At 28.8% G+C, this 14,193-nt stretch overlaps 1 protein-coding gene across 1 annotated transcript; it reads right to left on the bottom strand.

The window, feature by feature from the left end:
- Positions 1-9,620: 9,620 nt before the first annotated feature.
- On the bottom strand, positions 9,621-11,602 carry LOC101506164 (small ribosomal subunit protein uS17). The gene is made up of 6 exons (XM_004492445.4): positions 11,459-11,602; positions 11,287-11,327; positions 11,068-11,168; positions 10,147-10,291; positions 9,971-10,060; positions 9,621-9,865 (listed from the first exon to the last, which is right to left on the bottom strand). The coding sequence occupies exons 1-6, from the start codon at positions 11,468-11,470 to the stop codon at positions 9,772-9,774; spliced, it is 483 nt and encodes a 160-aa protein (XP_004492502.1). The 5' UTR covers positions 11,471-11,602; the 3' UTR covers positions 9,621-9,771.
- Positions 11,603-14,193: the final 2,591 nt, after the last annotated feature.

Here is a 14,193-nt window from a genome sequence, read left to right as displayed (position 1 = left end):
AAAAGGGAAACCCACCTCTTGATTTCCAAAAATGGAGAAAATGACGGTACCCTCAACTCCTTCTACAGAGACTTCTAGCAAAATGCACTTTTTCTTTCTCTTTTCTTGGGTTGTTAATGTTTTGGTTGTTTTCTCTCTTCTTCTTTTCTCCTTCTCTTCTTCTTTCTCTCACTCTTTTCTTCTTTCTATCTCACCATTTTCTCTCCCTTTCCTTTCTGTTTTACGTTCTCTCTTCCCCTTACTCTTTTCTTTTCCCTTGTTTTATTTCTTTTACTTATTCTACTTCACTACTTTCCCCCCCTTTTATTATTATTATTAATATTATTATTATTATTATTATTATTATTATTATTATTATTATTATTATTATTATATACTAACATGTAAAACATAAAAATTACTACAAATTATTTATGCTAAAGAGGGATGTTACACATCTTGTTAGAGTATTAGAAATATCTTATAATATATTTTATATTATATTATATTTGAGTATCTTAACTTATTTTCTATGATCTATTTATAATTATTGAGATATCTTAGAATACCTCTCATTATTATTATGATTTGCCACTTATTTAGGATTGAGTCTATGTATCTTTATAAATAAAAATTAATGTTGAGTCTTTTGTAATAAAGTTAACATAAAACTATTATCAATAATATTCAAACTTTTATTATTTTCTCTATTCATTTTCTATAAAATCCCACAACTTCAACACATCCAACCACTTTTGAGTTTCTTCACTCTATATGGCCTCTCGAAAACACTCAGGTTCCCATTCATTAGTCAAATTCACACACTCGTAAAAAACATACCTTGTAGATATTTGTCTCTACCTGGTAGATGAGTTGGGTTTGAGATGATTCAGAAGCATCACTCATATTTTCATCATGTGACAACTTATGATCTTCACTTGTTGGGATATTTACCTCATCTCCAAGCCGATGATTATCAACACAATCATATGGCTCGTCATTCTGAACATTACCCTCAATAGTATTCAAATCAAGAACATGTGACCAACCTGGATCATCATCATCCAATATGTTATTTCTCTAAGGTGTAGTCTTCTCCACCTTATCAATGTCTTCAATAGTTTGATCTTTCATGAACACTACACCACGACTTCTGATAACCTTATTTCTCTATATGATCATACAACTTGTAGCCAAATTAATCCTCACCATAACCAATGAAGATACATTGCTTTGACTTTGCATCCAACTTGGATCTTTCATCCTTCGAAACATGCACAAAAGCCTTACAACCAAAGAATTTCAAATGATCATACTTGACATTATTGCAAACCATACCTTGTATGGTACCTCACTATTCAAAGCGACTGTAGGAGTAAGATTAATAACATGTATTGTTGTGTAAAGTGTCTCACCCTAATAATATTTAGCCAACTTAACTTTAAAGAGCATACACTTCAATCTCTCACAAGTGTTCGATTCATACTCTCTACTAAACCATTCAAGTGAGGAGTTTCAGGATGAGGAGTTTCAGGATGAGTGTTTTCATGTGTTATATCCTACTGCTTGTGATAAGGGAGCAATTACTGATGAGGGAACAATTACTGATGCAATAATTGCTACATAGGCTATTAGTAAGCCACATGTGTGGAAAGTTTATAAGAGAATATTTAGTGGATAATTATTTGGCAGTTGCCTAACTGCCTAATAGGTTTGTGTGGAATAATTATATTGTGTAATGTGTGTGTAAAGGAGGGCAGATCGTGAATATAATTTGTATGTTGTAGGTAGAGTATTTTGCACTCTAAAGGAGCATTGTGCTATGTGCCAGTAAAGGATTACATTAGTGTGTAATTTTGTTTTCTTATTCAATAAAGTCACATATTCACTCTTTTCACTTCAACACTTTTTATTTTCAATTCTATTCATCTATTAATTGGTCTGACATGTTAGATCATTTAATTGGAGATATAGAGAGAAAGAGAGAGACCAAATACCAATGAATTGAATTAAACTGATGCCACCAAATAAAATGGAAGCAAAAGTGAATGAGTTGGAGACAGAAGTTGCACCGCTCAAGCAAACTTTGACAAAGATGCGACTTCAAGCCTTTCAAGATCAGGAAAAACTTGTATCGCTCATATCCGAAAGTCTTGCGGAGAATAATGGATATCTGAAACTTCTAAGAGAAACAACCAACAAATTCATAGCGAAACCTTGATGAAATTCGTAAACCTATGAAGAAGGTGGAACTCCCTTATTTTGATGGTGGAGATCATGTAATGTGGATAGCACGTGTAGAGATTTACTTCAGGGTTCTTAATACGAGCCCAAAATTGAAGGTGAGTTTGGCCCAATTATGCATGGAGGGGTTAACAATTCATTTTTTCAAAGCGTTGATGGAGAAAGAAACGGAATTGACTTGGGAGTAGTTTTAAGAATGTTTTACCTGAACGTTATTGAGGGATTGGAGAAGCAAATTTCTTCAAACAATTGTCTTCAATTAAGCAAGAGGGAAATGTAGAAGAATATATCAAGGATTTGGAGAGGCTAGTGGCGCAAGTGGACCGAATACCTGATTCACAATATTTGGGTTACTTATCACATGGTATTCGGGAAGGAATAAGGGGGCGATTGAGGAGTATGATAGCGATGGGGTCAATCTCGCGCTCAAGATTGATGAACATGGCACAAGCTGTTGAGATGGAATTTTCTGAGAAGAAATCGAATTGGGTCGGGTTGTGTAGTGCCAACCAAAGAAGTAGATCAGGAAGAGTTTTCAATCGGGTGAACCGATAGTATGTTAGTGGGCCTCGTTTAGAGTGGGGTTATGGAAAGTCTAACAAGGAAAATGGAAATGGGTCTGGGCCAAAAAATGATAACAGGGGTAATTCCATACGTGATATGCCTCGGGACAAAGGGGTTAGGCACCTATCGTATCATGAGTTGATGGAAAAAAGGAGGAAAGGAATATGTTACAAGTGTGGGGGAAATTATTGTTCAGATAAAATCTTTTTTGATATATGTTTTAACGACAACAAACCTTATGAAATAAATGATTAAGTTTTACGAAAGGTGATATACTAATGATTGCACTAGAGTTTTATTTAAGGAACATGAATTGCATAAATGAACAAGCAATAAGTCATTCACTTCATCAAAGTGCATAAAAGTTGATGGCAATTCATATTAAAAAGAAGCAAGTACATTCACATAAACAAACAACATTCTTGATAGAATTTTGGAAAAACAAAGATTTCTCGTTTATTAAAAAACAGAAAAATGAGAAACGAAGAATATTTTGGTTATTAAATAGAAATGCGAAGAACGTTCTGGTTTTCACAACTGTAATCCAATAACGTTTTGGTTTACAAAAAACAAAATCTAATATAATTAAAGATCGATCTCGACTACGAAAATACATCAATCTATATTACAAATCACCGGTATTCATTACAAAGGAACAAAATTATATACTCAAGATCATTTTGGACATATTTTTTCCATAAGATCAACAAAAGGAAAAGTAAAGCATCAAGAACAAACAACAAGATCAATCTTCAAATTGATGGTTAATAAGTACAACAAGGACATAAATGATAAGACATTGACACTGTAAAAAGCAGCATGTGCACAGAGCAAAAAAACATGACACATAACAGCTGTCAAAATCCAACAATAGTACAAAACATAAACGAATAATGTTCTTGTTTTACAAAAGAACATTCTGGTTATTCTCTTTTAAAGGCATAATTAAAACAAATAATTTTCCACAGTTCAAACCACATATTAAAGAGTATTAAGATTGCTCAAATCAATGGTCAAACCCATAACTCGAGCTGAATGCCTAAATGAGGAAAACAACCTTAATATTGATCTCCAAATTGATGAGTTGTGAGCAAGTACATTGTACTTGCAATATTCTGCATAAAACTATGCATAATTCTAATTGGAAACAGTACCAAACTGACATTTCACAGCTCATTCACTCACTCATTCACGTTTCCCATCAAGTCCTAAAGCAAGAATGTTCTTCAATTGTCAAGAACGTTATGGACTGCAATATAAACACATGTTTAATTGCTTTAAAATATATCTAACACTTGGGAAATGTGCTAAAAGACAATATTCGTTTTAAAATAAATATCCAAAGCCTTTTATCATCTATTAATTAAAGATCAATTGGAAAATGGAGGCAATAGTTCAATTTACAAATCTACCAACATTTGTTCAAGTAATAACAAGTCAAGAACTCTTCAAGCAAACTCCATCCCTCTTCACTATATTTTTGGATCATTATTTATTGAGTTTGTCTTTCATTTATCTCAAACAAGTGTTGAGAAGTTTCAAGATCACAAACACTTTTATCATACACATCATTTGTAACTAAAGTCTATCTTTTTATGTTAGATTGAGTGTGTTTGTAAAAATCCTTTCAAGGCTGAAAGGGGATTCTAAAAATATTTTCTAGGTTAAAAGGTGATTATTGTAATTGATTCAAGTGTGATCAATTGAAAAGGTGTGAATGAGAACATTCTCGGTTCTGAAACACATATTGAAAATCTTGCGGTTGTGAGGATTGAACTAGTCCGAGTTTGGTGATCCATTATACTTTTTGTGTGTGATCTTACTATCTCTTGTCTCCATTTATTTATCACTCACTTAGCACTGATCACATCGTGAATTTTTTTATTGTTATATTACTAACGAATAATGTTATGCTTTTAATATTTATCAAACAAAGAACATTCTTGAGTTAAAATCTTTTTAATACATAAATTAATTATAAAAAGGGAATCACAATTTACACCCCCTATTTCTTGTGTTTGACATTTCTACTTTAATTATTACCTCCAACACCAATGCCCTGACCATCATTTTAAAGTGATGGTGATAGATGAACCCGATGAATGAGATTGTGAGGCCAAGGTCATGGAGGATGAGAAGGAAGAAGATAAAGTTGAAAATGAAGCAGAATACAACAACATGTCTTTGAGAAATATCACTAAGGTTGAAAAAAAAGACCAAGGACCATGAAATTAAAGGCTAAAATCAATGGAGTGCCCATTTTACTCTTGGTTGATAGTGGTGCTACTCACAATTTCATTGCCGGAAAATTGGTGAAAGCACTTGGTTGGATCATCAAGCGAACTGAAACAATGATTATCAAACTAGGTGATGGATTTGAAACTACCACACAGGTAAAATGTCTTGATAGTGAAGTTGAGGTCGGGACTACTAAATTCATCATTGAAGTTGTTTTGTTTGATTTAGAAAGGGTGGACTTAGTGTTGGGATGGATTGGTTGGAAATAATAGGGATAATGTGGGTGGATTCGAAGGAGAGAATGATGGAATTTAAATTGAAGGGACAATTGGTCCAATTTAGAGAAGGAGAAAGTGTTACTGAGTAACCCATGGTCTTGCAAAGTTTGTTGGGGAAGTGTAAACAATTAGTGGATGGGTTACTACTATCCAAATATATGTTTTTGCAGGCTGATGATAAGAATAAAGAGTTAGGACAACAACTAAAAGATGAATTGAAAAGGGAATTGCAATAACTTTTGGAATGCTACGCTGCAGTTTTCAGTGAACCTAAGGGGCTACCTCTTATAAGGGGAAAATATCACGCTATTTGGATAGAGGAAGGAAAAGGACCTGTGAATGTAAGGCCTTACCGTCAAGAGTCTTAAATAGTTGCTTCAACTACGAATAACCACTCCTTGCCAACAAAATTGGGTAGCAAAGTTATTGAGGTATCAGTTTGACATAACCTACAAGTCGGGGAAAGAAAACAAAGGTGCTAATGCCCTCTCTCGAGTTCATGAAGGACCAAAATTGATCACTATGATTCATCAACCTTGAATAATTTTTTGCTCCCATAAATATACCATTTTTTTTTAGTCTTTCTAAAAAATTTCTTTGAACAATAGTCCTTCAAATATTTTCGATAACAATTTTGGCCCATGCTATTAAATAAATTCATATGTATCTTCAAAAATTTTAAATTATTTTTTGCATATATTTAAGTATATTGTAAGAATCTCTCCCACAAAAATTTATTTTTTTTTTAATAATGAAATAATCAAATATAATTTTTTAATCTTTTTGGGCTTAAAATTCATATTTAATTCAAATTTTGTTAAAAAAATTTAAATTTTGTAGGAATCATTCTTATAATATTTGAAATGTTTATGCAAAAAATAATTCAAAAATTCAAATGATATATATTAATTTAAAATGATAAATCAAAATTGTTAAAATAAAATATTTTAAAGACCTTTGTTTAAAAAATATAAAAGACTAAAATTAAAATATGATACTATTACGAAAACATTTTTTTTATCTTAAGAACTTATTGAACCCTAAGTATTATTATTTCTATATCTTGCACCATCCTTATCTATATAGCTCTCAATTCTATCATTTATCTGAATTTTAAATTTAGATAAATTATTTTAATTAGAGATAATGACTTTATAACTTTTTTTTATTACCAGACTAACTAAACAAAGATACGATACTTCTTGTCGTTATTATTCTTTAAAAAAATATAGACATACAAAATTTTGTTGGCACAATCATTGCCAACAATAGGTGTATTTTTTAATTGTGAATTGTTTTAATTAATATGTGTATTTTTTTTAGGAGTGATATGATGTTTAAACAAAAGAAAATTGATGTATTTTTTAAGATGAAAATTTTGGTCAAAGATGAAAATCGTAAAATGAATATATTTTATTTGATTGAATTGTGTGAATTGTGTGACTTGTAAAAATGGTAAAACTTATGAGAGTTGTAAAACTTGTGAGAATTGAAATTTTAACTTTTGCAACTTATCTACTATGTATGAATTGTGCGAAACTCTAAAAAAATTATATGACTTTTAAAAATTTCAATTATAATATTTTAGTTAACACTTGTCGTTCGTCGACTCCCCATATATTTTGTGCAAGAACCGCCAATGTGTATAGAGTTTTGGAAGTGAAATTATTATACATAATGTAAACGAGTTAATTATAATTTGTAGAAATGATTTCATGTATTAAACGAGAATGTATATATTAAACGAGTTAATTATAATATTTTTGTTGATGTTTTCCCACACAAACAATGCTACTAAAAGTTTCGACTGATATTTGTGCATAATTTCGTGATTAATTGATATATTATTTGATTGTCTGAAATAAAATTTTATCGCCAATGATATTTGTAGAAAAAAATAAGATACAGTTTTAATAATATATCAAATAATATATCAATTAATTATGAAGTTATGCACAATTCAGTGCAAACTTTTGATAAAGTTTTATTCAATAAATAATTTTTAAATTTAATCATTAAATTGAAAGACTATACAATTTATATCATCTAAAAAAATGAATTAAATAAAGAGATTGGATGAAAAAAGTTATACCAAAATTTGATAATTAATTAAATAAAAAATGATCAAATTATAGGCTAAAAAAAATCAAATTACAAATGAAATAGTTAAAATGAAAAGCTAAAACATTAAGAAAAGAGACACAAAATTATAAATATACTTTATATATCGGTATAGTAAATAAAGAGTGATAAAATTATAAATAAAATAATATAAATGTAATGCTAAAATTGAAAGAAAAAAAAAGTAAACTCTCTCAAATAAATCCATAAGTGTTTATACAAATAAATTAGCTCAAATAGTTCACTCATGGTCTAAAACTTTAGTTAAACACATATTAAGCATTTGTGTGCAATTACCTAGATGCGTATATTATAGGAGTTGACCTTACTTTCTAAGATGTGTGGCAGTATGATTGAAATAATTTGAGAAAAATTCGTTACGGGTGAAGTATAATCTAATTAGTAATAGTTAGAAATTACACTTACAAGTATAATATGATACAAACATCTTTTTTTTTTACTCAAGGATACATGCATCCTGAAACCCAGTGACATTATTGATATAGCTGGAATTGCACAACAATTATGCTTTAAAGTTTGTCATTCGACTTTGTTATTTTTACACAATTATACAACAACATCATACTTCTTATATTCGATAATATAATTAAAAATAAGTCAAATAAAGTACATTTACAAGATCTAAAATTTGAACCACATATATTAATTTTTTTCCCTTATAATCACGAGACGAAAGGAATTGATGATTAACTCAATTTATATATATGGTTAATATATTCAGTAAATAATTAACAATTATAACAAAATATCATAACTTATTAATCATACCAAAAGTTTAAACCGTGTTAAAATTATAAATTGTTGTAGAATTTTGATATCAAATTTATTTTTCAAAATTTCATTTGAGATGTTCACTGTCCTTGACAATGAAATCACTATGTCGGGTGTATGGTGGTGTTAATGATAATAGCTTGCGACTAGACAGGATCAATAATGGACCCGTCAACTATGCTTAATATAGCCCAGCTACTAAGAACAATGTCATTGAGTATTTTCTCTTTTTGTGACCAAATTACACCTATTGGTATTGCTCTTGTTACAAAAGCTTTGGTTTTTAGGAGTATTGACTCTTTTTTTTCAACTGAAATTTCATTAAAGTAAATTGGACCTTAAGAGAGACAAATCCAACTGCCTAACCAAAGAAACAACCAGTCCAATTACAAGTAGGGCTAACCCAATTAATACATACTAAAGATTAAAACACTAAGCACAAAGTGGCCTTGGAACACTCAATAAAGCTTGAAGTCCCATTTGTAACAAATGAATAACTAAGGCAATCAATAAAGCAACATTGTCATGTACATTGCTCTCATTTTCATTATTCCGAGCTGTGTCTTTATATTTTATTAGGACTGAGCATTGGTTAGGCTTGAGTGGGTATGCAATTTAAAAGTCCAATTCCGACTAATTTTTGTATTGGTTTATGCATATTTAGGTTTAGTGCAGATTAGTGGATGATGTGCTTTTTCTATTGGATTGTTTATTTTTTTTAATTTTTTAATGATTTTATTTTAACATTCATGTTTTTAGTTAAAAAAACATAGTGAGATTTCTATATTTTCAAATTCTTGTTTATTATTAAGTTTTTTCATTTTACACCTTGTATGATACTTTTTAAATTGATTTTTTTTTTATATTTCTACTATTTGAGATGTTTGATTAGTTTGAGAATATATAATTTTTTGAATAAAGAGAAAATTTTCATCCTCAACAATGTTTCATGTTTATTATTGGTATTCTGAGTGCAGGAAAAAATATTTTTCGGTCGATATCATGTGTTTGCATTTTCCTATTTTTAGTGCTTATGTTTTTTCTAAATATTACCTATAAAAAATTAGATATTTTTTCCGAGTTGTGATGAGTTAATATTCTCCCTTTATTTTAACGCGTTAGACGTATCCCCCATAAAAAATGTGTTCGATAAGTACATTGGGACAATATCACACAGTATTACTCTATATTGAAGTTTTCAATTTAGCATGTGAAGTAAAATACACAATAGATAAATTGTTTAGAAAATCAATGATAAATATGCCGTGTTTGATTAGAAAGTTAATAATTAACAACAAAGACTCATCCATAATAAATTACTTTAACCTTGAAAAGTGAGATAATTCCTTTTAGAACCCAAAGTTAAAAACAATTGCATGGAGTATATCTAATAACAATAATGAATAACAAAAACTTCAACGATTATCCAATAATAAAACAGAACTTCGCCGGCAAAACAAAATTGTTCAGATCTTTATACTAGTCAACATAAAGAAAATCAGAACTACATTCAATAGATATAATCAGATGTCTTGGCTCAATCGAAAGTCAAATCTCAAATTCCGGTAAAAGCCTTCTTGGCAACACCGCTGGATGAACCAGCTGGGATCACCTTCAACACGTTGAACCTCACTGTCTTGGAGAGTGGCCTACAGATGTGGCACAATCAAGCAAATATTGACATAGATATCAAATATCAGTATGATATATATTTATGTTAATAAACAAAAAAGGATTCTCCTAAAGAGTCTCACCTGCATTGGCCAATAGTAACATGATCTCCTTCTTTAACACGGAAGCAAGGTGATACATGAGCGGGAATGTTTGAGTGTCTTTTCTCATATCTAAAGAGATTAATTAAACAGTTATAAATTATGTAACTCCAAGCAGAAAAATAAGAATTGGGTACCAAAGTAAGAAAGGAGAATACCTCTGATACTTCTTGATGAAATGAAGATAATTCCTCCTAACAATAATAGTGCGATTCATTTTAGCACTATGACAAGTGCCAGCTAAGATACGACCTCGGATGGAAACATTTCCAGTGAATGGACACTTCTTGTCAATGTAGGTTCCTATATTCCATAAATATGACAATCCAATCAATTAGAAGCATAAATAAAATAACCATACACATACAGAAAACAAAACAACAAAGTATTTTCGTATAGAACAAAACAGATAAACAAAGAATATCAGGGCATAACATGAGCAATGACCAAAGAATTTTGACATAAGATATAAGGAATCATCTGCCTCTTGCTAATCAGAATTTGGACTTTAAGTGGCCGGATGTCCAAACATTAGCCTGTTTGGTTGATTAATACAATTTACAACTACTTTCCAAAACACAGCATAGAAGCCTTTACATTTGCACATAAATAAACCTAAATGCTTGGGTTGGATCAACTCATAAAATTTGTAATTACGAATTACATGCCTCAAATCACAAAAATGTATTAAAGATATAACAACGCCAGGCACTTCAATTTAAGATATAACAGCCACTAACTGTGATAAGGATTAAACTTATTTCAACACAATTCAACCCTCCAAATATTGCATCACTTTTAAAACTACCATTAACACATTCTCCCAGACAGATAAACAACCATGAAAAAGTAGCAGATTAACAATGGACCTGCAGTAACACTCTATAGTCACAAACTTAAAACAATTATTATTAATAATAATAATATCCATTATTATAATTATAATTATCATAGACAAAACCTAGATGGACGACAATCATAAAAGTTTAAAACTACATAGAATACAGAATTTATGATATTTTAAGATTTATCTATGATCAATAATGATTGATAATATACAGAGGGAAAGTGAGATTAACCTTCCGTTGCTTCTCTGGGAGTCTTAAACCCAAGACCAATAGATTTCCAGAAGCGGTTTCCACCTTTTCCAGGCCTCTTACCCTTTCCAGATTTCTTTGAGCTGCAACAATAACCAAAACAACAAACAAATATACATCAACACAAAGCACGTATAAGGATCAAAATCTCCATTAATAATTATATAATAGTAGAACACTTTCGGGGAGTATTTAATATACCATAGAAACACTTTAGGTTGCTTCAGAAAAGCCTTCTCGGTCTGTAATACACAAATTCAACAAATAAACAAAAAAAATCAATCGTAGATTCAAACATACTAAGAACAACCAATTGAAAGGAAAAACGAAATCTAATCGAATGATATAATAAAAAAGAAGAATATCAAGTAACCTGTTCAGCCATGGTGGAGTGAGGTTGGGAATTTTGCAGAGGCTGTGGGAAAAGCCGCACTGGAAAAGACTCTTATGAGAAATCAGAAACCCTAGTTTCACTTTCATTTCGGACTCAGATTTTATTCAGCGTTTTGCTCTTGTAGTTGGGCTTACAAGGTTTTAGCCCAAAACAGAAAACATATGGATATCTGAAAAAACATATTAGTCACACCCATTGTTTTAATATTCTTACTCCTTTTTCTTTAAAAATATTTTCTGAAGTCAAAATACCCAACTCAACTCACACTTACTTAACTAAAAAATATACAACAAAAAACGTAAATTATATTATATAATAAAAAATGAAAGAGCTAAATTTTTCAATTGACAACAAAAATATCACAATAAAAATTTAAAAAATCATAGTCTTTTGATCCTCTTTTGTACGGAAAAAAATTTAACTAAAAAACTGTATTTGATTAAATAATAATAATAAACTAACTAAAATATACAGAATCTTTTAATGTAAATATGAGGATTTTTAATATCCTCTATTTAAAAAAGTTCAATATACGTTTTGTAAAAAAAAATTAATCTACCAATATGTTCTACTTTTCATATTTGACAAAATACATCATGCAATATTTTAAATTACATAAAAATAACATATAAATCATTTATTTTTTTAGTAACAAGTTAGTCATTTGTCTTTTTTGTGTGTCAAATTCGTCTTATATGCTTGTAATGATCCTAAATTCAAACAAATAAAACTGAAATAAAAAATTCTTCCAATAAACTCATGTAATTTTTAAAGGGTTTTGACTCCAATAATCTTAAGAACGTAAATCCTCAATCAACTTTTTAAAAAATAATTAAGTAAGAAAATTCGAGTAAGATACATTTTAGAATTTTTGAAATTAAATGTGAAGTTCTCTAAACCTATATCATGAAATTACATGAAAATTTATTATGTTATTTAATAAGATATGATAACAAAATTTATAGTTCAATTTTAAAAATATCTAATTAAAAATGGTTGAAATGAAGTTAGGTTTAAAAATAGTTTAACATTGTAACTTTTATAAACATAAAGTACTAACTTGATAAAAAAAAGAGATTAATATATATGATCTTTTTGTATAATTTAAAAGATTAAAGGATGACGTTTGACTTTATATTTAGAGTAAACTTAGAAAGTCGACTATGAAAATGCAACCTTCATAAATAATCTAAAAAGAAAAATTATAATATCGATTATGTATTTGTAGATATATAGTAACTTTGTATAATATTTTTAAACTTTTCATAATCATGTAACAAATACAATTATACAGGACATATGTACGAGTGAAAAACGAATTTTCGACCTGTCATTTCAGTTGTACTTGTCACTCCTAAAAAATAATTTTACATTTTTAACCAAATATAAAACCTCGACGTTTTTTTACTCCCCCCTTTTTCACTTACTCATTCGATAATTTAGTCAAATCCCAACAAATTCGAATCTTTCAAAATTTCAAAACGCAATATTTAAATTTTTTAAATATTTTTGAAACTTTCGATGAAGATGAAACTTTCAAAATGAGAAATTTTTAGGATTCTCGAATCTTTTGTACAATCTGAAATACGATGAATCAAGGAATTTCAAAGCTTTCGAACAATCTAAAATGTTTTAAGTAGGATAAATCCATCAATTTCAAAACTTTCAAACATTTCAAATATTTAAAACATTCGAAATACAAAAAACTTTTGAAATTTCTGTTTTTTTTTTACCATTCAAAAGTTTTAAAAACTTAATATTTTTGAAACTTAAAATTTTTAAAACATTTCAAGATTTTGAAATTTTCAAAACTTTCTAAATTTTCGAAAGTTATCATTTTTTTAAAAATTTAGAGGGTGAGAGGTCTAAAGCTCGTGAAAAATTGAGATATTTACCTGCACCAAAATAGCCCATAACATTGTACACAAATGATCCATAGTCTATCATATGGGAGATTGACCCTTCATGTGCTTGCAACAAAGAACATTTCTCTTTCCACTCGTTATATAATCCAAACTCGTTAAAAAACCATATGAATAATTATATTAAGAGACTCTAAAAACAATTTTACTTATTTATAATAAAGATAGAGTCTCAAAGATATAAATATTAACTTCTAATTTTTGAATATCTTTTATATTTTTAAATTGATTGAAAGTATAAAATATAAAATTTAAAGATTATATTTCTTCGAAACAATAAAAAATTATGTTGATATTTAAATATGTGAATTGTTTAATCTATAAAAACAAAACAAAAATTAAATGATATATATAAATTTTGGGTGATTTTGATAAGGAGGAAAGAAATCTCCTACAATAAAGTAATAAACATGTAAAACATGCCAAGCACACACCGAGATCAATAATCAACTAATAATCAACTCACATCTCCTGCCAGCTCACTTCGTTGTCTATAAACGAAGCCATAATTTAACCAATAATTTTGATTTTTAACACTTCTATATATATATATATATATATTTAAATTCTATGTATGTTTGGTTTGATGAAGGAAAAAATTATATTTAAATGAATTAATTTTATAAAATTAATTTTATTTAAAATTAAGTTGAATACAAAAATAATTTATATTTAAATTAATTTACGTAAAAGTAAATTAAACAATAATTTTTAATATAAAAATTACATTTAAATTTAAAAAGTATAAATTAGAATCAATTATACATAAAAATAATCGTTTTAAAATTAATT

This window comes from Cicer arietinum, chromosome 3 (genome assembly GCF_000331145.2).
Source record: "Cicer arietinum cultivar CDC Frontier isolate Library 1 chromosome 3, Cicar.CDCFrontier_v2.0, whole genome shotgun sequence".
NCBI lineage: Eukaryota > Viridiplantae > Streptophyta > Magnoliopsida > Fabales > Fabaceae > Cicer > Cicer arietinum.
This window is presented reverse-complemented; position numbering and strand designations above follow the sequence as displayed.